The sequence below is a fragment of the Euprymna scolopes genome, chromosome 14 (genome assembly GCF_053919585.1).
Source record: "Euprymna scolopes isolate OS-2025 chromosome 14, ASM5391958v1, whole genome shotgun sequence".
Lineage (NCBI taxonomy): Eukaryota > Metazoa > Mollusca > Cephalopoda > Sepiida > Sepiolidae > Euprymna > Euprymna scolopes.
In genome coordinates, this window is record NC_136495.1 from 51,423,886 (window position 1) to 51,450,718 (window position 26,833).

The 26,833-nt window shown below is 32.7% G+C and overlaps 1 protein-coding gene across 1 annotated transcript in view; it reads left to right on the forward strand.

Moving 5' to 3' along the window:
• Positions 1 to 25,481, forward strand: part of LOC145292998 (nucleolar protein 11-like) — a 44,802-nt gene extending 19,321 nt beyond the window's left edge. Inside the window, exons 5-16 of the mRNA XM_080139252.1 lie at positions 188 to 338; positions 4,285 to 4,443; positions 8,902 to 8,990; positions 11,025 to 11,201; positions 14,057 to 14,134; positions 15,739 to 15,917; positions 16,936 to 17,061; positions 18,175 to 18,300; positions 20,770 to 20,848; positions 22,457 to 22,537; positions 23,255 to 23,362; positions 25,331 to 25,481. Coding sequence (XP_079995378.1) covers positions 188 to 338; positions 4,285 to 4,443; positions 8,902 to 8,990; positions 11,025 to 11,201; positions 14,057 to 14,134; positions 15,739 to 15,917; positions 16,936 to 17,061; positions 18,175 to 18,300; positions 20,770 to 20,848; positions 22,457 to 22,537; positions 23,255 to 23,362; positions 25,331 to 25,456 — 1,479 coding nt within the window. The 3' untranslated portion in view covers positions 25,457 to 25,481. The remainder of the gene's footprint in view (positions 1 to 187; positions 339 to 4,284; positions 4,444 to 8,901; positions 8,991 to 11,024; positions 11,202 to 14,056; positions 14,135 to 15,738; positions 15,918 to 16,935; positions 17,062 to 18,174; positions 18,301 to 20,769; positions 20,849 to 22,456; positions 22,538 to 23,254; positions 23,363 to 25,330) is intronic.
• The last annotated feature ends 1,352 nt before the right edge of the window (positions 25,482 to 26,833 follow it).

Consider the following 26,833-nt stretch of genomic DNA (forward strand, 5'->3'; position numbering starts at 1 on the left):
CTTTTCAACTATATTTATATAATAAATAATTATTATCATTGATCCCCACAGAATCCTTTACATTCAATTTATTTCTTTATAGTCATGTCTTTCAACTCACAAAAGACTATTTTATTTTACTTTTTAATTCAAATTTTTATTCGTATTTTATAAAAATCATTATTTATCCCATTATTTTTATTTTTAGAATAAACAGCTGACTTTGCGATTGACATGCTACTCTTCAACAAGTAACACTTGGACAAGCAACAATATTGAACTTCCTGTTTCTGAAGGAACTTTGCTTGATTGCTGTTATATAAACAGTGATCAGAATAGTGATATGATATTTACACTGTGTAAGTAATGTTATATGATTGTACAAGGTGTCCAAAAATTCATTGAAGGGTTGAAAATCGTTTTCATTTTACTATTAATGATTATTTCTCTTCTCTATTTCAGATATTTTATAGATAATATTTTGGAAATTAATTATGGGTAAATATAGCTTTGAACAATGTACACAAGTTGTGAAATTGTTTTACCAAAATCAGGCAACGCTTTGGCAACAACATGATCTCTCGCTATGGCAATGTCAAATGGCCACCATGTTCCCCAGACTTAAATAGCCCCGACTTTTTCTTGTGGGGATATGTTAAAGAAAGAGTATGTTAACAAATCCCAAACCCTACAAGAATTGAAGGAAAACATCAAGTACAAAATAAAGGAGTTAAATCACAATCCAGAGATTCTGCAATCTGTCATGAATAATGTTTTGGAAAGAGCACAAATATGCGAAGCTGAAAATGTGCAACATTTAAAAGACATTATTTTTCATACATAATTTTTTTTTTTTAATTTCCCAGCGTCTTAGTCAGATTGTGTTAAAATTACAGAAAGATATCATGAAAAATAAATAATCTATTCAAGTTCAAAACCCTTCAATGACATTTTGGACACTCTGTAGAGTAATCGGTTGGATGCATTACAAGGGATGTTTTTTAACCCAACACTGGTAGCATCCCACTTCACAACAATATTGAATTATGCCCACATACAAAGCTCTTGCAAAAGATAAATGTGGTTAATATAAACCTGCAAAACAGTATTAGCTTACTATCTGAAACCGGAACACTTAGTACCTATCACTCTGAGATTTTACCTGGAATCGCTAATAGGATTTTTTGTTTAAAACTACAGAAATTCACAACCTTGATAAAGCCTTGAAATGAGACCAGCTCAGGCAACAACTTGCTGGGTTAGAAAATATGACCAACTGAACAACTCTTGTCAAAAAATTTCTAATTAACCTATTATATGATCATACTCAACCAACAGTAACTACTAGGTGTTATTTATTGACTTATGGAACCATTACAGAGAAATGTGCAAGCTAACAGATCTAGCCATTATGCAGAACAAACTAAGAAATAAGGGCTATTTGACCTAATGGGAGCCAAGGCACTTAACTTTGTCTCAGAAATTTAGCTAATGCTCTACTGCAGATGATTGCTTCTATTGACCTCGTTTACAAAGTCTAGGATGTAGATGGGTTTATCTAATATTTTTGATATAGGGCTGTGTTAAATGTGAATCAATGTCCTTCCATATAAGATGCTCAACATGCTACTCTATAATGATAATTCTTAATTTGTTTGCTGTAACAAAAATTCCACCAGTATTAAAGGGTTTTTATTTTTTTATTTTTATTTTTTTAGAGGTGGCAAACTTTAAAGGTGTTTTATTCCAAATATTAGTTTTTGGCATTTAGAATTTAAATACAATTTTGGGCTCTCGGGTATATGGCATAATCTAGAGATCCGATTTTTCATCAATAACATGTCGAATGTTGTCTTTTAAGTGGTCTATTGTGTCTGTTTTATTAGCGTAGGTATAAGACTTTATATGCCCCCCCCCAAAAAAAAAAGTCTAATGGGGTTAAATTGCACAAATGAAATCGTCAGTTAAGTCTATTTCATGAAATTATTCATTTAGCAAATGTTTCAAAATAAATTTACACACTTTGCTGCCCGGGTGTCAGTCTCTCTATGATGAATTGCCAAACTAAACTGAACTAAAAATAACCAATAGTTGCCAAATCTGCAATTAAAGAAAATGGAATTGTCAATTTAAAATTTGCTGCCTGTAAAAAACAAAAAAGAAAACACTGTATGCATATGAGTGTATATAACTTTGACTTCTCAGCTACAAAGAGAAAGAGAAACATGTATATTATTGATAATTTACATTTCTTTTTCCAGAAACGTTTTGTCATAAACTAATTTGCATTGTAGCTGAATGCAAAATATGATGTGTTAACAATAGATAACATTTCAGACATGACGTTAAGTGTTTCTGAATTTTTGAAATGAGGATTGATAATTTGTATTACTTAGATTCTTTGAACATCTTGAGTATTATTCGCACAATGTTTCCGATCTTCTTCATGTGTATCTTGTCTAATTACTTAGGACTTCCACCCAATCATGGCTGACAGAAGAAGAGCATACTACCTCCATAGATTAAATAAGTTTCCATTCAAAATTCTGTGCAGATTCTTGAGTTCAACAAGATGCACCCGAAGAAGGTTGGAGGTTACATCAACCAAAATGTTGTGCAAATAACTCTCAAGATGAGAACAGTCATCTGAATAACCTAAATAATATGAAGTTGAGTGAAATTAAAGTAAGGCTCAGTGTGTAATATTAAAAAGATATAGAAGGATTTAACTATCAGATTTTTTTTTTTTATGGTTTTATATGGTTTGTATTCAAAACTGACTATGGAATTATAATGATCACACGTTTGATATTGCTATGTAATATAGCTGACAAATTTGAAACTTTAATTTGGTGACGGAATGACCATGTCAAAGATGATTGTGATGAGAATTCCAAAGTGAGAAATGAGATAACAGTTATCATTGATTTTGGTCTTTTGATGAGACACAGAGAAAGCCCTGATGGAGCAACAATTATGTGAGTCTGATCAGAAGTAAGCAGAGGGCAAGGAAAATCATTTAACCATTAATATTTAGGTTGCTGTTAAGAATATGGACTCTCTCTGCCGCGCTAGAAAGTTACTCGCACCTGAGAGTATCCTGTACCTCTACAAGGCCACCAGTCACTCATGCATGGGGTATTGTTGCCACATCTGGGCTGGTACATCTGCCACTAGTCTCTTCTAGACAGGGTCCAAAAAGGAGTTGCCAACCTAATAGGTCTTACACTATCAACCAAATTCCAACCTGTCCCATAACCACAATGTTTCATCCTGGTACCTGTTTTACAAGTATTTTAATGGAATGTGCTCCGATGAACTCTAAGCACTTGTACTCCTTTGATGTAACTACCTCCGACAAGCAGTAAAATCCCACCCCTTCACTATTGAGATTTCTTGGTACTATAAAGTCTTTTACTCAAATAGTTTTTTCTCTCAAACTGCTACACTTTTGAATTCCCTCTTGGGTCCTCCTTCCCTGACTGTACTGGCATGCAGAAGTTCAAATTTAATGTGAACAACCATCTCGCTGCTGAACTGCCTACATAGTATCCCTGCAAATTTGATCCTAAATAATAGCCCCCTATGTCAAAGTGGCACTGTCTTGTTTGAAGTGAAAAAGCAATTTAATTTAAACTAGCAGGACCTGTGGAAATTCCACAGCGGACTCTTTCATATGTAATATATTGACATTGGCATTCAGCGTAAATGGAGATGTCTTGTAGCTCTTTTATTAAAACTGCAAAAGTATTTTTTATCTAAGCTAGCAGGGACACCCGGCATAGCTCAGTCGTAAATTACACTTAAATATGATATTTTAATTCATGCAGATTTTGTATATATTATTGTAGTCAATTTTCTATTTAATTATTTCACTATTAATTTAAACATGTTCTAAGAAAAATAATTGGTTTTATTCAGCCAGTGATTATCTGAATGGTCAAAAAAGTTGGGAGTGGGATAGAGCGGTAAAGAAAGAGAGTCAATTATGTTTTAAGTCTATTGCTTAATTATTTTAGTTTCATCAGCAACATAATAATACATCTTGCCTTATTCAGTCACTCATGAAGAGTGCTCAGAAGTTACCTTCACTGGGGCCACTTCGTTCATTGAATTTCAGTTCTCACACACTATAGTGCAAATCCCATGATTTGACATTTCTTGTTTTTCCCATATCTCCGCAATAAATTCTAGCTAATATCTACTAACAAATGTATCCCTATCAATATTAAACATTTTCACTGTTGTCATTTTTTTTGAAAGAATAAAAGAAATGTTGTCTTTATCATATTTTCATATTTACAGGGTCCAGCAAAAATATCCTGCGAATCAAAATCGACCCAGAAAAAGAGGCTGAAGTGAATAAAATGTATTCACTGAGTGCCATCTCATCTGTGGCTGCATCGATTTTAAGTCTTAGCTCGACTCATATGGCCATTGTTCCCGTCAAGAAAAATGAACAAGGTAATTCCTGATTAGTGTGATGAATAATCCTTCTTGAAAAGCAAACATGCTAAAACAATTGTTCTTAGAATGTTTTTGGTCCCCTGACAAAAGGAGGGTGGGTCTGTAAATTCACCCTTGTCTCTTCGTTTGTCTGCACTTTTCTCAATAACTACGCTTTGGAATTTTTTAAAATTTTATACAAACATTAAACATGATATGAGTAAAAATGTAACAGAACGGATTTTCCAGGAAAACTCCGGTTGCCACCCTAGGGGTGCCTTTTGGTTTAAAATGGCTAAAATTGACACTTTTGTGCTTATTAAAAAAAAATTGATGCTTTGGATTTTTATAAAACTTTCTGAAAAGTTGTAACTAACTATTTCTATATAATTTTGTTTGTCTATACTTCACGATACTTCTTGGGTGTGCTCCAGGGGCTCTTTTAGGGCTAATAAAAGCACTCCATTTTTAGGACTATTTTACCATATTTGTGCAAAATTTTCTGTGTATGTCTATTTAGCAGTTTTGCATGATGCTGAACTGAAATTGAAGTATGTTACAGCCTTGGGGACTTTTGCGTTTAAATGGGGGAAATGCGTGGTGCAGAACTCAAATTTATATATTTTAAGGCCTAAAACTGCACGGTTTGTTCATTTTCACCAGGATTTGATATCCCCTGGGGGGAGGGGGGGGAGGGGGCAATGTTAAACTTAGTCATTTTTTTATGCCTTGTTAACTGGGTACTCACGGGGGACCATGTATGCTTCACTCGTCTATACTTAAAATAAATACTGTTAACCAGATAGGATTTGGGGGCATTTGTTTTTATTGTGTTACTCTTGTTGTGTAAAAAAAAAAGCCTATTCCTATTTTTATACATTTTGCATATCAAAAATATATTATAGTCTTGCTATAGGGTCTGCTATGCTAATGCTTTTTATAATGCACCAGCATAGCTACCCAGCATTGTTTGGAGCCATAAAAAACCTCAAATGTTTAATAGTGTGAAGTTTCTCTCCAACCCAACCTAAGAAATTCTTTTTCTTTTTTTTTTTTTTATGTGAAGAGTGAAAAAAACAAAGCTTGAGGCCTCCAGAGTGCTGCTGATATCAACAAATAAAATTAAGAATGCCTTCAGAGCACTACTAAAATTACCCCTCCTCCTTTTTTTTTGTTGAGAAAGGACAATAGTTAAGAAACACTAAATTAAGTCCAGATTTTTTTTAACTAATTTGAGTGTGCTGAATTCAAATTTATAAACAGTTTTGCTCTATGACCTTTAGTTTTCTGGCTTTTAAATAGTCTCATTTTAGTATATATAAAGTATATACATGCTTATTTCAACAGTTGCCACAGCTTTATACAGATAAAACAGGATAAATAAAAAACATTGATGGAATAAATATACTTGGATAACACAATTCATAGTACCGCAGGCAGGAGTGTGTTTTCTTAGATGATCTGGTGTATTTTGATTCCAGGACGTCATGCAAGAGCATCAAGCAGAAGTTTCCTATCATGCCGTGGTTTCACTTGTTATGATAGTTGCTCTCCACATTCATAATGTCTTGGTAGAATCTTTCTCCATGCTCATCCGTGCTGCAAAGTTTGGAGAGAAGAAGTTGATGTGGGAATGGAAAAAATGAATTTTGAGTGACATTTGACATTCTATATCCTCATAAGTCTTTAGCAACTACTCAATGCAGGCTTGGTAATTTAGTATGAGTTACCAAGGAAGTCACTACAGACTGACAAATGCTTCCCTATACTCTCAATTCCTTTAAGATAAGAACCTTCTCAAAATTAGTATCCTTCAACAATGCTTAGATCTGAGGTCTGACAAAGATAACCTCTTTGAGCTTAGCAGCACTGAGACCTGGGAACACAGTAGACAAGTGTTGGGAGGCAACACGACTTCTTGTTCATGACCTTCACAAAATTCTTCAAGCCAAACTTGATGTGAAGCGGAGGAAGAAGCACCTTATCCATGTCAACCAGAGGATTCTCCTTGACATTGTGTTCGCCAGGAATGAAAGTGCTTCTAGACTCCCAGTCTTTCTGCTTGTAATACAGCTCGACTATCCCAGAGACAGAGAAAGCTACAGTACTTTGTAAAGCCCGCTTGCATATCCATAAGAAGACCAATAACCTTTAGTTTCCCACACAGACTCCAATGGCATTGGTTGTACTTAATGGTTTCTAAAAGAAGTTCCATATGGTCACAGAACTCCTTTAGATGGACAGATGGGAATGCTGGGATATTTATTCTCATTGTGCAGAAGCCTTGAGGCTTTGTTTGGAAGAGTCTATGAAAAGATGCCAATCTGAAGGATTATGTTCAAACCAAAGGAAGTAAACAAGTCAGATACAATAGTGCAGTAGCACAACTTGTTTTACATGTCAAAAAGGGAGCAAGGTCTTTGTTTTAATTCCTGAAACTGAAAATTTTTCCTGGACTAGGTTGCTTTGTTTAAGCCAAGAAGCTAAAAATTCTGACTGTTGTTTTGACAGATACAAATCATGAGCAAGGTCATTCAGGTCTTCTTGTGTGATCCAGTTTGGCTTGTTGCCACTTGTTCTGAGTAGGAAGAGATTGGCTTGGCAGAATCTTCCATTGAAGGCATTTCTTCATCTAATGAGGAAAGATGCTTATTTACTGGAAGTGTTAGATCAGGAAGATCATCTGAATGGGGAACGGGCTCATAGCAGATGGAAAGTTGGGATATTTGATCTTTTTTGTCAACAATAACAATCATCTGCATGGCTTTGTGGTGCCAAACCATTGTGACTACAAAGTTAAAAGCCACTTTCTTGTCATTAAACTAAGCAGTTAGTCTATTCTAACAAGGTTTATAACCGATCTGTGGAGCCCAAGATTTGTCCTGATCATCAATTTTACACTCAAAATAATGAAAGTAATCAGTTCTGAGGAGGAAAGTGATGGTTTGATACTGTACAACTCTCAAGTCCCCATACATATAGCAGAAAGAATTGGCCTTGTTTAGGTATCCTCTGTGTTTTGACAAGCTTGAATCTATTGGAAAATCTGGAAAAAAACAAAAAAAAACAGTAAAATTTAATCATGTAAGGCAATAATTGTTCGTTGTTAGAAATTGTAATACAAATATATATCAAAAAGATTGTGTAACACAATTGTTGAAGGACAATAACCTCCTGTGCTGACTGCCAGTGCACTACTGGCTGTTGGTTGAGACATGTTGACTATGCTTAAATGTCAAAATCCATCTCGCTATATAGCAATATATATAATGTAATAAAATAATTTACATTTATTGCATAATAACTAATAAAAAAAAGAAGACATAAGTCATATAATATTAGAAATTAACCCTGAATGCATATACGCCTTATCCGGTCATAAAATATGTTTATGAAAATGAAAGAAAAAAAAATTTTTTTTTTTTAATTAAAGAATCGTGATTGGATTGGAATTTTTGTTTCTTTTAAATACAAATTTAACCCTTACTTGATTTAAACTGCTGATTACAAAAAGATCGAAATAAGGAAATTGTTTTTGTTTTAATATAATTAGCCACCGGTAAAAAAATTTCTAGTAAATAGTACAAATTACAAAACAACCTTGTTTAAATGAAAAGAAAAAAAAAAGTTTACCAGTAGGTGTACGCGAACCTCAAAACTAATGGTTATGAGACAACCTTCTAATCCATTTGGTCATAGCACTAATTACAACATCACATCGAAAATTCTTGTATTTAAACTAATTCAGAGAACAGTGGTTGACGCATGCGCAGATGTTGAAATCATTTAGGAGGAGACGATTTTAGCTGATCCCCCTCCCCCCGAAATAAAATGCAATTCCTACACGAAATAATTGACTATTTTTTTCTAATATTTGGATATTATTTGTCCGAGAGATCGCTCTTTCTAACAATATCAAGTTGGTGCATGTACAGTGCATATGAGAAAAATTTTTAGCAGACATACAAACACACACACAGATATCTTCTTTTTTTTTTTTATATATATATAATAGATTATCATAGTAGTTCCACCAAAGAGCAACATTATAACTCCATCTTGTAACAAGGCATATAAATATCCCTCAGAATAAAAAAAATAAATAGGCACAGCTGCAACAATCAGTGTCATCTGACATACAAGTTCCTGGAGTTAGCTTTGGTCCACATTTTTATGATGGTTTGTCTTTTGGCAAAATATAGTCCTTAAGCATAACATAGGCTGACATAAGATTACTATAATGTCAATAATCCAAATCAGAAGTTCACAACTATAAAGAAAATCGTCTAATGAAATAAAAATCATCCATTTTTACCTGACCACAGTGTACCAGGTAGACATATGCAACTAGAGGGAGTATATCTTTGCTAGTAACATTAATGAGACCACATTTCTTATTTCATATTTATATTATTTAATGGTGACAACATTTCTTATTTCATACCTTCTAATATCTGTTATTGCTTAATAATTCAGATGGTGTTGGAATATTTGATCTTCAGTTTGGTACTCTCAATGCATGGCAGCCATTACCACAAAAGCTAAAAGCAGGGACACAGCCAAAGGTCAGTTAAAAAACATTTTTCTCTAAATTTTATTTATTTTTCTCTTTTTTCCATCTTTCCTTTCTTTTTTTTATTTCTTTTTCGATGTTTCTGCTCTCCTAACTTTACTGACATTTATGAAAATCGGGCTTTCTAGTTATGGATGGCCAAAATAGACTTTGTCTTTCGTAAACACTTGTATAGTTTAATAATAATAAGCCAGCAGTGATAATAGGTTATAGGCATAGAATATGTAATATAGATATGAAAACAGAGTTTCAGAAATGCACTAGATTAAAAAAAAAAAAAGGAAGAAATGAATATAATGGAAAAAAAAAAAAAGAGAACATTGAGAATATATGTGTATGCAATTGTCATTGCTGTTGTTGTTAAACATTCATGATTTTGTTGCCATTCGCCCCACCCCCTATCTTTCTAATACAAATTCTTCCTAGAAAGATATCAGGTACTTATTGGAGGGACCACATAGAGGTTGCTAACATCCTTAAGTGAAATTGTTTCTGTGAATGAACTGGGTTTAAACTTGGCACACGCAGGTTGTCAGTATGTGTCGTTAACCACTGAGCCACCATCACCTTCCTGTTATTACTGTGTTGATATACTTAGATGGATTGAGTTCAACAGAACTGAAGAGATGTTCATCAGTTATTACTGTCTTTTGTAACTAAAAATATCTGGATACCCAATGCATAGCATCAGTGAATATAAAGGTTTATCTTGTATCTCTCATAGTAGTTGTGTACAGGGGTTGTCTATTTCTTCATAATAGCCACTGTAATTGTTCTTTCAAGGTTTGTAGAATTTTTTTTGTGTAGTTTTGTTATGCAGTATTAATATACTTTAATCGTGTCTATGGAATGGAGCAGACACGTTTCAAAGGTCTCCTTCCCTTTTCCCCACTGTGTAATAATACTTTTCTTTGCAAAGAAAAAAAGAATATTAATTGTTAGTCCATCCCCCACATCGTTGCTAGAAGAAGACCTTTGAAATATGTCTCTTTTATTCCACTGGTAAAATCCAAGAAACTTTTTTGTCACTGCCAAATAGGGACTTTACTGTTTTTTAAGTCACATCACTTCCATTATTGTAGCTGAAGACATAGTTATACACCATCATAGCTGCTCGGGGATTGCCTATCTATAACTATCTTGGCTCCTGTGGACCGTTGTGCATGGTCTGCGTTCAACCTGCGATGTTGTGTGTTCTATGGAAGGGGCCGACTCAACCCATCCTAAGTGAATGCCGCCAAAATCAGTCAAAGGAGTAACAATCTCCCTTACATCTTTGTGTAGTAGCCAATAAAAAGGCAACATTTGGGTCAATACATTACAATAAATACAATACTATGGTCGATACACTTTTTAATTATTATTTGTTTTAACTTAATTTTTTTAAATTCCTTATTGTTAATCTTTTTTTTTTCTATAAATTAGTTATATTTGTTTTTCTGGTCTTTAATCAAAATTAGAATATTGTTAATGAGATAATATTGAATTTGTTTTTCAATTCTCTATTTAATCGAAATCCTAATAAGAAAAATCTGATTTTACTTTATGACAGTTTTCTTTGAGAATGTTAATTTTTTTCTTGAGGTGTACAATTTCAAGCAATTCATGAAGAGGATAGGGGAGTTATTAAACTTTCGTTTAATCAAAGAATAGCTTCCTGTTTTCTTTTTCTCCCCCTCCTACAGGTGCACATAGTGTCTTTCTCTATATTTTGACTTCTTAGTTGAAACTGATTGGAGTTGTGTAGGAAAAAAAAAAAAATTTGTGTGTTACTCTCTCTCCAATAAACCCAGAGGATTGTGGGTTCCCAAGTTAGGAAATTCATCTTAATTTCAATTTTTTTTGCCGTTGACTACTCGTATTCTTAGGAATTTTTTTTTAGTTGTTCATAATGAGTTCACACATTTTTCCAGTGAAAATTAGCATTCCCTCATCTTTTTATCCTCTCCTATTTCCTCTTATCCAAAACAATGTGTAATAACAAAATGGTCGACGTGTACTAATCTATAGATTCTTTCATTTTCAGCTTTTCTGCAGTAACAGCCACCTGTTTACCGCCTGTGATAAGATGCTGTACACATATGTGTACGAGTTGCAGTGTTTCACTCTCTCCAATCTGTTATGTAATACGCAACACTTGGTAGCTGATGATCACTTCTTACAGACCGTCCCCATGGTCACATCGTGGGATGACAATAAATCGGTAACTGTTTTTTTTTTTTATTATTTTTGTGTGTGGGTTACACAGAATTCAATGTGCATATGGGAGGGAGGGGTTAAAAATCTAGGTACCCAGGTTTCATGCCTTGGACTCACTATAGATTTTATAAAAATTCTGGTTCTCAAAAGAAATTCTTGATAAAATAAAAATTCCTTACTAAGATGATTTTTTCCAGAATCTGCATTTCATAAGAGAGTGACAGGCGCACCTAGGAACTTCTTTAGGAACTAGAATTGTTATAAAATCTCTGTGGTTCCAAGCCATGAAACCTGAATGCTTAAATGTAAAGGATGTAAATAAAATATGCATATTCTGCTCTTGTTTTTTTTTTTATGATCAAGCACTGTAATTATTTTTGTTTTTACAGAATACATAGTGTGTGTGTGTATTTACATTAATCTATATACCTGTGAAAGTGTCTGTCTGTTTGTCTGTCTACATTTCTCTATACAATAACTCTGTCAACTTTCAGTCTACAGACTCGAAATTTGATATACAGGGTAGTGAGATTTGGGAAAATCTTTGTAATCGGTTTTTGGCCAGAAATTTGGCTGTTAAGGGGTCAAAGTTCAACCATTTGACCTTTGAGAACTCTACCAAACTCCTCCACCAATTTTTGGTCTTAACACTTGAAATTTTAGATATAGGTTCTTTAGACATGAATCTAACTTAATAACTTGTTTTGAGCCCAAAACAATAAATGTTAAGGGGTCATAATAGGGGTCAAAGTTAAAAAAAAAACTGACCTCTGCGGTCTCTACCAAATTACTGAAGACAATTTCTGGTCTAAACATTTGAAATTTTATATAAAGGGTATTCAGAGATAGGGCAAGCTTTTTAATTGGTTTAGGTAAAAAATTTAAGCTACAAAAATATAAATCTATGTATGTATGTATGTTTGCATGTCTGCCTTAAACTTTTGACAGAGGTGACGGATTTTCACAAGATCAATATCGTTTTGAAGCTCGATCCTTCAAACAACAAATATCAAAAAATTGGCTAAAAACATTAATTTCTTCACCCTCAACTGGGCACTTTTCTACAGGGAGCAGTTGCTTTTTTTGCCGATATTTTCGAAAGTTATCCCCTCTTTTCAATTGTCTAGCCTTAATTTAAACCTACGTCACTTCTGGTTTGACGGTGGTCGTAACAGCAAAGACGTCAGGTTTTTTTCACATTCTTTTCTTCCTTCGTGGTACGGGTTCGAGCATGTCTTCCTACTACCACTTTTTTTTTTTTCTCAACACACACCTCCAAACACTCGGGAAACGCTGGGCACCCATGCTAGTTCACTAAGGGATTACTGTCGATTTGGAGTTAGAATTAGAGGGTGAGGGGCATCCTAAGTGGAGAGCTCTGCAGCAAGATATTTTTTCACATTGCATTTTAATTTCTGCATGTTGGTACAGTTGGGGTAACTAGAGAATTCTAAATGTAAATGTTGAAGAGGCACAAGTGCAGTAAGTTCATCAGAGCACATTCCGTAGAAGTATTTGTAAAACAAACACAAGGCTGCAACATTGTGGCGATGAGACAGAGGATTGAACTTGGTAGACAGTGTGGAACCAATTAGGTTAGAGATCTTTTTTGTGCCCTATCCTAATGGTTGGTGCACCTGCCCAACTGTGGCAGCAATACTCTATGTATGGGCTAATGGAGGCTTTTTAGAGATATTAGATACTGGCAGGTATAAGAAGTTTTCTAGTCTTTACAGCAAATATGCCACTATCTTCTATATATCTTTTCCTATTTATATTTCCTGTGAATGTCAGGTTGAAAAGTTTAAACATTGAATTCTTGAACAGGGTGCAATCATCCATGGTAATCAGTGATAAGAAAAGTTTTTTATAATTGTTAAAAATAAAAAAGGAATTTGTCTTGGTTGCATAAAATGTAACCCTCCATTTTTGACCCCATTTCACTACAGATTGGCGGTCATTTTCTAAGAATTCAGCCATTGTTTTGGATATGCGTATGTTCAATTTGCCCACATATCAAAAATAGAGGGTGGTGCCATCAGAGAGATTATTTATAAAAATAAAGAATGATAAAAGTTCAAGTATCGAATACTGGTCCACACCTGCATAATGTGAATGAATGAATTTTTCTTTTAGCTAAGAAGAATCTCATTATATTACATATTCATCCAGTAATACCATACAAATTAATTTTCCTGGTTTTACCTGCCTTGTCTTGTGTATGTTATATGCGTAAAGAAATGACCATTAGGATATCTCCAGTGGAAGTGGCTTGCCTAAATCCATACTGATAATCAAAAAGAAGTTTACCATTTCTGAGGTGGTGGACTATTGCTAGATTGATGATTAAAAAATTTTAGTGAAAAGCGGGAAGATGCTTCTAAAATGATAATTTGCACCAATTCTTTAAAACTGGCATCACAGAGGCAGTTTTACAGCCATCAGGGAAGCAGTATTCGGCAAGGCATTTGTGGCATTTTGAGAGGACAGGGGCCAATTTAGCAAAGCATGTTTTTATTACTGTAGCAGAGAAAAGATTGAGTTCACATGCTTTAAAGGTGTCATGGGAAGGGGTGAAGATCTAATCAAGTGTGGTTATATGCATAATGAACTGTGGAGTTATGGTCTAACTGCTGGCAAGTTCAGTTTTATCTGTTGCCACATAAACAACATAATTTATTATTTATTTTTATCATTATTTTTTTTTTCAACTGTTCACAAAGTTCCAGCCAATTTCTGAGTAAAATATGAATACAAAATTTATAATTTAAAAAATTTTGCTTAAAAAATTACTATTCTTAGTTTTGAATATCTAGCCTTCATTCGACTGCTTTTTTCTGTTTTTTTAATTTTTAATAGGCTAAGAATAAAATCAATGATGACAGTCAAATTCAAACGATATTTACCAACATATTTGGCAGCAAACATAAACTAACAGTAAGTATAATTGTATTCTCTTTGTTAGCAGGGTTCAAACACATCAAGGAAAAATGAAAATGCAAATTATTATGTATATACAAAAGTAATTTTGTTATTACTTAATAAATATAATATCCATTGCTTCAAAATGCACACTTAAATTTAAGATGGTTTCAAGTTTATGCTTTGCAAGCTCTATTTAAAAATTACCTACAGGGTCTCTCTCGCAAATGTCACTTATGTAATCATTAATAAAATACACAATCCTTTCTGCAATTGAACTAGTATATTTGTTACAAATAAACTTCAATCTAGGATTGTCGTGTTTACCTAGTTTCAATAATGAATGTCCAACAGTCTTTGTTTAATCAGGGGGGGGGGGGGCCTTTTGGTGATTGTTTCATTAGTAGGAGATATAATCCTGAATTGGTTTCATGCTCACAGGACTATAACCTACGCCTCTCTGCTTTTTATTTGGCAAGATGTGAGTAATCTCAAAGATGATGTCTCAAAATAATCCTCAGACTATTGCTGAACTGAAGAGGATCATCACAGTCCACATCAAGTTAATGCCAAGGTAGGAGCATGTCAGAGTTATTGACAATTTTGCAAATCTAGATGGATTGTTGGATATTCAGGATTGAAACTTGGTGGACAAGTCAGGCAAAGACTGAAGTTTATTTGTACCAATTGCAAAAAGCATTGTGAATTTTATTAACAATTTCATGGATGGCAGTCAGTTCATAGTTACATTAGGGTTTATTCATTTCAAGAGATGAAATTTTGAAAAGAATGGTGAGTTTTATGAACTTCTCCATTGTTTTGTTATGTAATAAGTAGGGCTATGACAACAGCATATTCTTTTCATTGTTTTGACTCTCGAGTAAATATCCGAAACAGAGAACCACATCACTCTATATAAAAGCATATAAGATATCAATGGATACACACTCGAGAGTCAAAACAATGAAAAGAATATGCTGTTGTCCTAGCCCTAATAATAATTTTTATAGGCATTTTTGTAACTAAAGATGACTGATTAAAGGTTGGAACAAAAATGATGTTTTTCTAGCAGAGATATGTATTATTTGAATTATTCAAACTATTAGTTTCACTTTAGTTCAAAATGTTTCGGCCAATGTAACCGCCATTCTTTAATTGCATCTTTTCGAACTTGGGAAACTTTGTGTTGTGCTTGCAAATTTATATGTAATTTTGAATCGAACTTTAATTAATCCATGGAGTAGATTGTTCTCATTCCATCAGCATGACTAGATTGGAGTTAATTTTTACTCATCACCTATCGTAAAATTTGAATCTTCAATTTTCAGAAAGCTGTCACTTAGAACTGATTATTAACCAACACTTATACCATTGACCCATGTGCTTCCAAGCTTGAGAAAATCCACCTGAAAAAGTCCAACATTAAGTAATGTTTGAAAATAACAACCCAGATGAGAATAGTAATTTAAATAATCAAATCTCTTCTTAATAATTCCGAAACATTTTTCATAAATATAAAGTTAAAATTGAATCGTAACCAGAATACTATCATTTATGTAATTTTTGTTTTTTGTTTTTTTTTTCAACTAACTAAATCTTTTTTCTTGTATGAATTGCAGTCTGATGCTTTCCATGAAGAAGTTGAAAAACTGTTAAATCTTTTAAGTCAGAAAAGAAACCAACACTGGTGGAACAGCATTCACATGGTGAAATTGATTTTGCATTTCTGCAATCAGAAAGCTCCATGGTCATCAAAATTAATGCAGAAACTCATAAATTCTGGGCATTTTTCTATAGAGTATGTTTTCAGTTTCATTTCTCTCAATATAAGGAATTTTTTTTTTTAATTATATTTTGTTCAAGACAGTCTAATTATATCTACAACTAACCGTCTCTATCCAGTAATGTCTATGAGTATTTTTACTTTCATTTTTTAATCACTTATTTTGTTTAACTGTCATTCTATTTTTTTGTTTTTTAATAAAAATATTATTAAAAACATTTTTTTAATAATATTTTTATTAAAAAACAAAAACAAGATAGAATGACAGTTTATTATTAAAAATTTTCAGATATCCTATGAATTTTTTTTTCATACATCACAATATTCTAATTTTTTAAATCTTTTTGACATTTACTTTTTTGCTAATATAGAGATAAATCATTCTGGTTTTCCTCCTCTCTTTCTTTTCCTGCCCATTTTTCTCTATCTCTTCCTTCTTTCAACATTCTTCTCTCCCTCTCTAAATTAAATTCTACCAGAATGCATCTTCCTAAATAAGTTTTTAAAAAAAATTTAGAGACAGAGGTTAACTACAAATGAAGCTGAAAAGATTCATGGTCAGTGAATAAATGTAGTTTATTGTAACGCTTTACTGCAGTTTCACAAAACATCCAATTGTTAAAAGTGTATTAATAAAATTTTTATATATTTGGATTCAAATTTGTTTTGAAATGTTGAAAGATGTTAAGAAATAAACTTACATAGCAAACTACTACCCCTTCTACAAATTAGTTTTCACTAAAATTTGAAACCTTAGTTCTATACACTGAATATAGAATCTGTATAACAAAACAGGAGATCATAATCACTGTATTTACTGAAGCTTGTTATATCAGGAAGGACCTGATTGCTTTATAATTTTATTTTTCATGAAATATATTTATGAACCATGCAATCATCAACTCAACTATATTCAAAACTGCACAAATCTTTCATTATCATTCTTCCCCCCCCCCCCATTTAATACTATGTAAACCTATTTGATATCTTTTGTGTATTACATATCTAAATGATTTTTCTTTTTCTTTTCTAGATCATTACCCGATTTGTTTAGTTCACTCATCAAACATAAAGAGGTCAACCTGCTTGACTTAGCATTACAGAAATTGGCAAACATTCCTGAAATATGCTTGGCAAAGGCAATTGAATTCTACCTTGGGTATACATGCATATATATATATTTATATATTATTTTTTAATTTTACCAAAATCTGCAAAAGAATTATTTACATTTTTCATCTCCATATTTCGTGCTAAAGTTAGGTCTGTGAATAACGCAATTTTTATTAATTTGACTGCAGAATTCTTAATTTCTCAAATAAAAATAAGCAATTTTTTAGGAATATTTTGGCACTTTTTCATGGGGCCACCCTTGTGAATCTGTTAAAATTACTGGGGGTCCTCTCTTAAAAGGCCTCTGCAACTACACCTTACCAATGTAACAAAACTAGTCACTTCATTTGCCTTGACCTATCACAGTGGCAAACTTGTAGTCTTGGTCCCCTACAACATCCTCCTAAAAATATCAGTTATTGTTAGGAATAGGAGAAATATAACATTCTATCTGGCCCTACACAGTGTTTCCTGGAGATATTTTTACTTTTATTAATAATTTACATGACAGAAATAGGATTTTTTTCGTCAGCAAAAAAAAAGATTAATGAGTAAATGTAAAAGATATTTTGTATCATCAGATGAGAATGCATTTCGAAATCATGTCTTATTAATTTGCCCATCATGACAATGTCATTCGTACACAGATTATGCAACAATGGAAGTAGGCCAAACAATGTTTAATTGAGGAAAATTGTTTTTTAAAAAAGAAGAAAGGCTATTAGTAGTCAAATTTGAAAAATTGACTTTAATTAGATTAATTGATTTAAATGATGGCATGAAGAGAAGTTGAGACTGTAGAATGGTTCGCTTCTTCAACTCCTATGATATTAGTAACGGTTGATTGGATTAAATATGAAAGTGATTGGAAATTAAATTTTTTATTTTGAGTGCAAAGATCAATATTTGCAGAAAATGAATGAAGAGTTTTATATATTTTTAGCTAGCAATCTATTGACGCAAAAGAAATAAGGAAAAAGTTGGCTTTATTTTATGTATAAGCAATGTGTTATAACACAAAAAATGATTTTAAATGGTCAAAATTACAATATAAAGTATATTATAAACATTCAGAAATAAGAATTATACTGTAGAATATTTTGTATGAAAGTCATTGAATTTTGAACTAAATATTTTTTTTTTTTGTTTTTTTTTTTAGACTTGATGATAGTGAAGAGAAACTCTCTGGAAATGGCCTTGAGGAAAACATGGAAGTTGATGCTCAAAATTGTTCAACTGAATCAGGGCTTGAATGCCCAGTCAGTCAACAAACGTCTCATTATCTGTATCCTTTGTTAAAATAAGTTGTCACTCTAGCAGAAAGACTTGAACCTATTAACGCAGTTGTAGCTGAAACACTTGACTCTTATTCTGACTTTTGAAATGTTATAAATCTTCTACTAATGAGAATTTATAGATGTACTAGCCTGGGTGCCCGGTATGGCCTGGGTGTTTGGAGGTGTGTGTTGAGCAAAAAAAAAGTTGTAGTAGGCAGGCAGGCAGGCTCGAACCCGTGACGCAAAGGTAGAAAAGAAAGTGTAGGTGTGTGTAAGGGTGTTGGTTGAAAAAAATTTAAAAAAAGGAGTAGTATTAAGCAGGCTCAAACCTATAACGTGCCAGAGGAAAAAGAGATGGAAAAAAAAAAACTGACTTACCGATGTACCTACCGTGGTTGTGACATCACGGGCAGTTGAAATAACTCCTTTTAAGCAACGTTGTGAACGTGAGAGTTGAATGACTTGAAAAAATGTCAGCGAAAAAATCAACTCTCCCTGTATAAAACTGCTCAGTCAAGGGATAAGGGATTAATCTTTTTGGCCAATTTTTCGATATTTGTCGTCCGAAGGGTTCAGCTTCAAAACGATACTGATCTTGTAAAAATCCGTGACCTCTGTTGAAAGTTTTTGCGAAACATACAAACATACATACATACATTTAAACAGATTTTTGCCCTTTATATTATAGATAACCAGGTGTCAATTCTTTCAAATTGCAACTCCAAACTTAGTTAGCATTGGACTGCATAAAAGACTTATTTGTAAAATGGTAGTTTTGTGTTCACTGGCCATGATTGTCTAGTTGTGGCCTTTGTCTGTATTCAGTGCTACTTGATTTTGTGGTCATGATGTCAGTCATATGACCTTGATCGGGGCTGTAAAAAAGAGTTTTCTTCCAAATAAAATCGTAACTTGGCGTTGGCAAGAAATAAGATTGGGAATTCCAGCATATTTCTTGAGAAATTTCATTGTTGCATTACTTTTGCTGTTTTTTAGACGGTGAAAGTTGATTTGGTGTCCCCGACAAAACATCTCCCAACTGATATTTTAACTGAAAGAATTTATCACATTCTTAAACAAATAATTAGTATTATTATTATGCTAATTATTGTTAAACACATTTTCATTGAATGAATTTATGGTTAGTATTATCAAAACTTCTTTGGTAATATGATGAACTGGATTCTTTATTATTTATTATTAACATTTTATTATATATAAATAAGTGAAACAATGTGAACAATTATTATTTTTATTTAATGTGTAATATTTGTTTCTTGTAACTGTTAACTATTATATGAAGCATTCATTCTTGAAAGTTTAATAAATATTTTTTTTTACAGAAAAGTATCATTATTATGTCAAACTACTTATAATGATAATACAAATACTACTACTAATAATAATAATTTGTTTAATAATGTGATAAATTGCTTCAGTTAAAATATCTGTTGGAAGATGTTTCGTCGGAGACGCCAAATCAGCTATCACCGTCTAGAAAATGGAGGAAGTAATGCAACAATGAAATTTCTCAAGAAATATACCTGTATGCCTTTTTTTTTTTATTTTGTGTGTAATATCAAAATACTCTTTGATTTATCGATAAACAGAGACTTATGAGGTCAACCTAATTTCATTTTAGTGGACCAAAATTCTCCACCCACTCATCTTTCGATTCTCTCATTGAGTTTGTAATATATAGGCATTATTTGTCGGTGGAATTGATCACCTAATGAGCTCCATGTGAATTTCATTAGCTCTTCATTTCAATATATTAAAAATTGACTCTTCAGGCGGTCCATAAATGAAGTAGTCATAAATTCTACTGAATCTCAATTGGGCTGCTTTTCCAGCATGCAGCTCTTCTTCTGAGAGGAAATCATTTATTTATGTATTTATTTATATTTTTATTTTTTTCAAAATGAAAAACTCAGTTGTGGGTGATCAAAATAATATTTTTATCACAACAGTCATTCACATCCATTTGTGCACCATTACTAAGCATGCATCACAGTGCATGTTTTTGTCGTCAAGTAATTTCATAAATTCTTAACATTTTTGTATTAAATTTGGCTGATCTCAAATGCTTGTGCCATTCTTGGTTTTGCTAAACTTTTATGTCATCAGCAACAAAACTTTAAAATCTGACATAGTTATCAATTTTATTAAATAAGATCTATTAACTGATCATATGGTCATGTCCCATAGAATTTTTATTGATATTATTTTGTCAGAAGATCTAATAGTCACTTTTTGTTTACTTATGTGCTAATATGTTACAAAAACAAAATTTTCATTTGAAAAAAATACTGCAAATTATATTAGGTTGGTGCAAAAATAATGTTATTTTTTATCTTCAGACAAATAATGGTTCATGACATAGATATTTTGTTTTGTTTTTGTAATTTTTTTTTTTCAGCTGTTCAAACTTTGAGAAACTGAAAACAAAAATCCAACTTTCCTTAATATAAACACAGATGTCAGATACTCACATGTCCTTTCAGCAACATTTTCCTGATAGAAGCTTTAAAAACGATTCCTTTTAAAAACATTGTGGTGAGTGAAAACTGTCTTTTTCAGAGACATATTTTATTAAGCAGAGTAAGAAACTTGTATACAAAGTGAAAAATCTAAAAGTGCCACTTATGGAATATGAAATTGTAAATAAAATTCAAGATACTTTTTACAATTCAATCGTACAAATAAACTTCAGTCTATTCTTGACTTGTCTATCAAGTTTCAGTTACAAATGTCCAATAGTTTTTGTTTTATTTATATATACATGGATGCAATATTCAAACTTGCCAATATTTCTGACATGCTCTGTTTACATTGGTCGGATTTTGACAATACTGACCTTCTTCATTTCCGGAATAGTCTGGAGATTGTTTTGATAGACATTATCTTTGGGATAATTTGTGAGTTTATGATCCGTTAAGTGTGAAGTTCATTCAGAATCAAACTGCCTACTAATGTGAGACTATTGTGAAAGTGTTCATCCACATAAAACAAAATGTTGGATATTCATGACTGAACCAATCTAGCATAAAGTGGGGTTTATTTGTATGATATTAAAAACATCAGTATCTGAACAATCTTTTTGAACATAATTTTCAAAGAAACTTATTTTGTCTTAAACTGTGCACCTTTGCATAATTATATATATCAAATTATTACTCATTTAAAATCTTTGTTATTTGGTCTACTTACTGTGGTTTCGGCTGGTGTAAGCTCTGGTCTTCTTCAAATGCATATTTTTTTTTTCTTTTACATAGGGGTCACCACTTATCAAGGCCTAGAGGCCACTAGAAGATAAGGGTTACTGAGTATACAGTAGTCAATGGGATATAGTAATCATTAGTAGTGGAAATTTGGTAAATTGGATTACTTACGGAGCAGGTTCATTGAGAATTTATTTACGTTGGACTTAAAGACAACCAAATTGTAGTCAGATGAAAAACAGGTAAAAGGAAGAGAGTTCCACAAGCGTGCAGTTCTAAGAAAGAAGCTTTGTTCATGGAATCTATGTTTTGGTTTAGGCACAGATAAAGAGTGGGGAAAATTATTGACAGTGGTTTCAGCTAGACAAGTGTCTCAAGTGGCCTCCGGGCCTTGAGAAGTGATGACCCCTATGTGAAAAAAAGAAAAATAAATAAAAAATAAGCATTTGAAGAAAGCCTGAGCTTACACCAGCTGAAATAAACACAATAAGTAGACCAAATAACAAAGATTTAAAATGAGTAATAATTTTATATGCATAAAAGTGCACAGTCTAAGACAAAATAAGTTTCAAATAATTCTTGGAAAATTGAAATTAGGTGCAACAAACTGTTCAGATATTGATATTTTTGAAATTATAAATCTTTCTATCAAACTCTGACAACCTATACATTCCTGTGTTTTACATAAAGGTTCAAAAGTTTTAAAAAATGCACCTGAAGAAAGTCAGAGGTCATCTGAAATATTGTGAATATAACGATCAAGATGAGAATAATACAAATTAAAAAAAAAAAAAATTTTTATTTTTTTGTTAATGCTAAGTTATTTATTAATAGAGAATAACCCTGAAATAAATTTTAAAACACTTTCAAATTATTTTAAAAAAATTTCTTTCTTTTTTTTTTTTTTTTCTTTTTTTTTTTTTTTTGCGCATGTTTTTATTAGGTTCTTTTAAAATTCTTGAACTATCAACTGATCAATTCTCCTGCATTGCCAAATACACAATCTCAACCAACTATGTTACAGGTGAGTTGCATTTCTGTCTAAACATTTATTTTTAGCTTTGCTATTTTAAATGGTGAATCATTGTCAAACTGAACAAAATTTTTTGAAAACACAAAAAATTAAGATAATTGATTATTTCCGTGAAATTGGTGATCCCATGAAAATCCTGGCTTTTCCTATAAAGTGTCTCTGCTCTCCATCTCGATAAAATTAACTAGACTTTCACTTTTTTCACAAATAACTGTTTCCCAAAATGCAACAAAAGTTGTGATTAATAGTTATTGCCTTCATTCAAGGAATAGTGATCACAGTGACAGACAACTTGTGCTTCACTTGTTTTATTTGTTTATGTTCTTTCAATATGCACTGAATCCGGTCTACCATGTTCCCTTGTGTCTGAGGTATCTGGACATGTTATGGAGTTGATGTAAGAGTTGGCACAATATACATGATTTGACCATCTGATATGCTAAGTGTTTAAGGCATCTATAATATCCAATTAATAATTATTTACAAATATATGTAATTCCAGGAAAAAATTAATGGGGAGATAATTCGTGTTTACTCGTCTTATTTAGTCTTTTTTCTTGGAGTCAGTATTCAATATTGTTTTTTTCCAAATCTAATATAGAAAAGTTAAAATTAGTTTATTACTTTTACTAAAATTAACAATATTCCAAATGAAATTTTTGTACAAGTTTTTATTTCCAATATCTTTCTTTATTTGGTTTCTTCTAGATTGTCGATTGGATCTCTCTTACTATAGATGCCCATGTGACGCAGTTAGTTATTTCCCCTGACACAAAAGATTTATTACAGCATCTCTATTACACAGTTGGAAATGAAGTAAGTAATGGTTCGGAAATTTCACTTTCAAATGACTTTCTTGCTAATTTTATTGGGACTCATTACTGATACCCATCTTAGAATCTATATGTTGACTCTAATCATCGCAGCTGTGAAATGGGTATACGGATTGCTAAATTATTCTCCAATCAGTCAAAGTTAATTAAATCTAATAAAATTTTCTACAAAACTAAAAAATTAAAAATGCACACAAAATAATTTATATGAGCAAATTTATATCTACATATCTATATTTATATATATATCTATATGATAAAGTAAAGGATGTCTGTTTGTTGATTTTGGTCCTACAAAATGATTCTGGCTTATCAGTTTTTCTGGAGGATCATTGCAGCATATTGTTAAGAAGAATAACATGTAATTCAATTTAATTCCTTCCAGAAAATATTTGGACTGGATCAGAATTATTTTTGTGTATCATCATTTTTTTTTTTTAAGTAAGATAACCGTATCTATTTACACAGACTTTGTTTATAACAAAAAACATTTTGGAAAAGAAAAGAGATATAACTTTGTATTCATCTTTACTTACTTCCCTATGTTTGGGTGGGGGTGAAATTTAGGAGAGAAAAAAAAAACAGATTAATTTGAAAGGTAGAAAAGCAAAATAAACTGCTACCAGACTGGACAACACCGAGTAAAGACCACTAGTTAAAAATACTAGTGAAATCCTTGTGTGCTGTTTCCAGGTGCACAATTTATCAAAAGTGTATGTGTAGTACATAGGATACTGTACAATTGTTAGTGTGCGTGCATGTGTATGAAGAGAAGATTGGGTGTAGTTTTGGAAGGCATAAAGTTTATAAATGATGCAATGTCTCTGCATCTAATGCAAGCAGTTTGTTCCAATACTGAGCATGAAAAAGTATTTCCGAAAGTCATAGAAATTGTTTTCTGCCTTTGTAGGTATATCCACTTGACACATGGACATGGACATCAAAAAGGTGTTTAGGGTTGTTTGTAATACGGTTAATAATTTTGTGAGTGTTTACCAATGTCAGAACTTCAATGGATCAAATCCCAGGGAAACAAGATATTCTGGTCAAGATCACAGTGTAGTATCTGTTCTGATGCTACACTTTTTTTTTTTTGCTACTTTTTCTGTCCTCAGTCAGTGGAGAAATCTTTTATGACTGAGACAATTTTTATTTTTGTTCCTATCCAGAGTGCCCCTTTTTGGGGAACTGGATTTTCCCCACATTCAAAACCGACCTTGTGTCTAACTCTGCCCTCATGGGGAGGCAAGTAAATAGGAACAAGATGTTCAGAGTATGGCAGATGTCTGATGAAGAGGATGATTTGGTTGCACATGTTTAAATGGTTTCCATTCCAAACAGGCAATGCTCTGAGCAAGATTCCAGATTAATGATGCAAATTCTAAATGTGACCTCACCATAGCTGTATACAGTTTCAAATAGATGACGGCTGAGTCATGCCAAGACAGTTTTCTTGTCAATTTTAGAGATGTGCTTCTTGATATTAGTGCTGTTAAAGGAGTATGTGGATGCTGGATTTTCCTCCAGAAATGCATGGTGTTACATTTTTCCACATCTGATAATTTTTTGTTTGACCAGTTATGTTTGTGTGTGTGTGTGCTCCTTTTTTACAACTATGTGACTTATACTATTATTTTTGTTATTTATTATTATTTTTTATATGATTTTAAGATTATTTATTGAAACTAAAAATGCAATAGCGTAAAGTGTTAAAACAAATTTTTTAAAAATCATTTAACTTAGTAAAATGAGACAGGGTAAAAAGTTAATTGCTACATAAGTAATTTCTACATTCCCTGTTCACATAGTTGTCAAGCCTGACCTCTTGACCTCACAAAACAACTACTGGCTGTGGTTGCCCTTTCCCAGTTCAAAGCCATATAGAACACCTGTATCAAGCCATGTTCTCTTTTAATTCATTTTTATATGTGAAATAAATCTACTTTTCCAGGTGCAGTTTGTGGATGAACTTTCCCATATCGAAGCCTATCTTACGCAGCTGAAAGTGCGAAACACATTTGTGAGCAAAGACGAAAGAGTTGGAGAATATTGCATTCGTTCATTACATATTCCATAAGACAAAATAAACATCATCAATAAAACATTGAATTTTTTTCATTTTACTATCACTGTTTAATCTCACAAAAAGAAAAGTTATTTTATTGTACAGTCTGACTTTTATGGGTTATTTTCATTTTTTTTTTTTTTTTTCATCATAACCATCCATTTTCTTTTCCTTTTGCGTAAAAATCATTTCATTTATAAAATATAGTTCAGTTGGGAGTATTTTCACTTGTTACCAAACATCAGATCAAATTTATTCTTCTGAGTCAAAGTACAATACAGACTAAATAAAAAATGTGATAAATAAGAACAATCTATCTCTGTGAATTAAATAAAAGTTTTGTTCAAATTCTGTATAGATTCTGGAGTTAGACATAAAGATTCTCAAGTTCCAAAAGATATGTTTGAAAAAAGCTGGCATTTACATCAACAGAAGATAACCATTCTGATTCTCTCTCCTCTGATCTCGAGCGTGTGGTTCAGTGGGGGAAGACGTGGCTGGTTACCTTTAATGCATCTAAAACCAAACTCCTATGTTTACATCATCAACGCTCTGATCCCCATCTAGCATCAATTGAAATGGATGGCTCTCGTCTAGGAGAAGCCCCATGTTTTTACAAGCTTCTGGGCTTGACCTTTACTCCTGATCTGAAATGGAACACGTACATCAAGTCTGTTGCCAAGGTCGCTGGAAAGATGGTGGGATCCTTTTACCGCTCCAGAAGATATCTCACTACTGATGCAATTCTCTATCTATATAAAAGCCAAGTACGTTCAAGGATGGAATACTGCTGCCATATCTGGGCAGGAGCTGCTAAAAACAGCCTATCCTGCCTTGACAGAGTACAAAATAGACTTCGTGGCTTAGTGGGGGATGCCTTTTTCTCTTCCCTGCAATCTCTCTCCAACAAAAGAGACGTTGCGAGCCTGTCCTTGTTTTATCGTTATTTCCATGGCAGGTGCTCGTCTGAACTCCAATCTCTGGTCCCCCCCCCCTTGCCAATCTTTCACGAAAAACACCCGTCTAGCTGAATCCACTCTTTATCTGTGCCTAAATCAAAAACGTAGATTCCATGAACAAAGCTTCTTTCTTAGAACTGCACGCCTGTGGAACTCTGTTCCGTCTGCCTGCTTCCCACCTGACTACAACCTAGATGTCTTCAAGTCCAACGTAAACAAATTCCTAATGAACCGCCCCCTTAAGTAAACACTTCAATAAATCTCCACACTAACGTACTGTACCTGCAATAATCCTTATCCCTGAGTGGCTTACAGGCCTTGATAAGTGGTGACCACCGTGTAAAAAAAAAATATACATAAAAGAAAACTACAATTTTATTTTGGTTTGTGACCTACGTGGGTTTATAAATAGAAGCAAAATATTTAATAT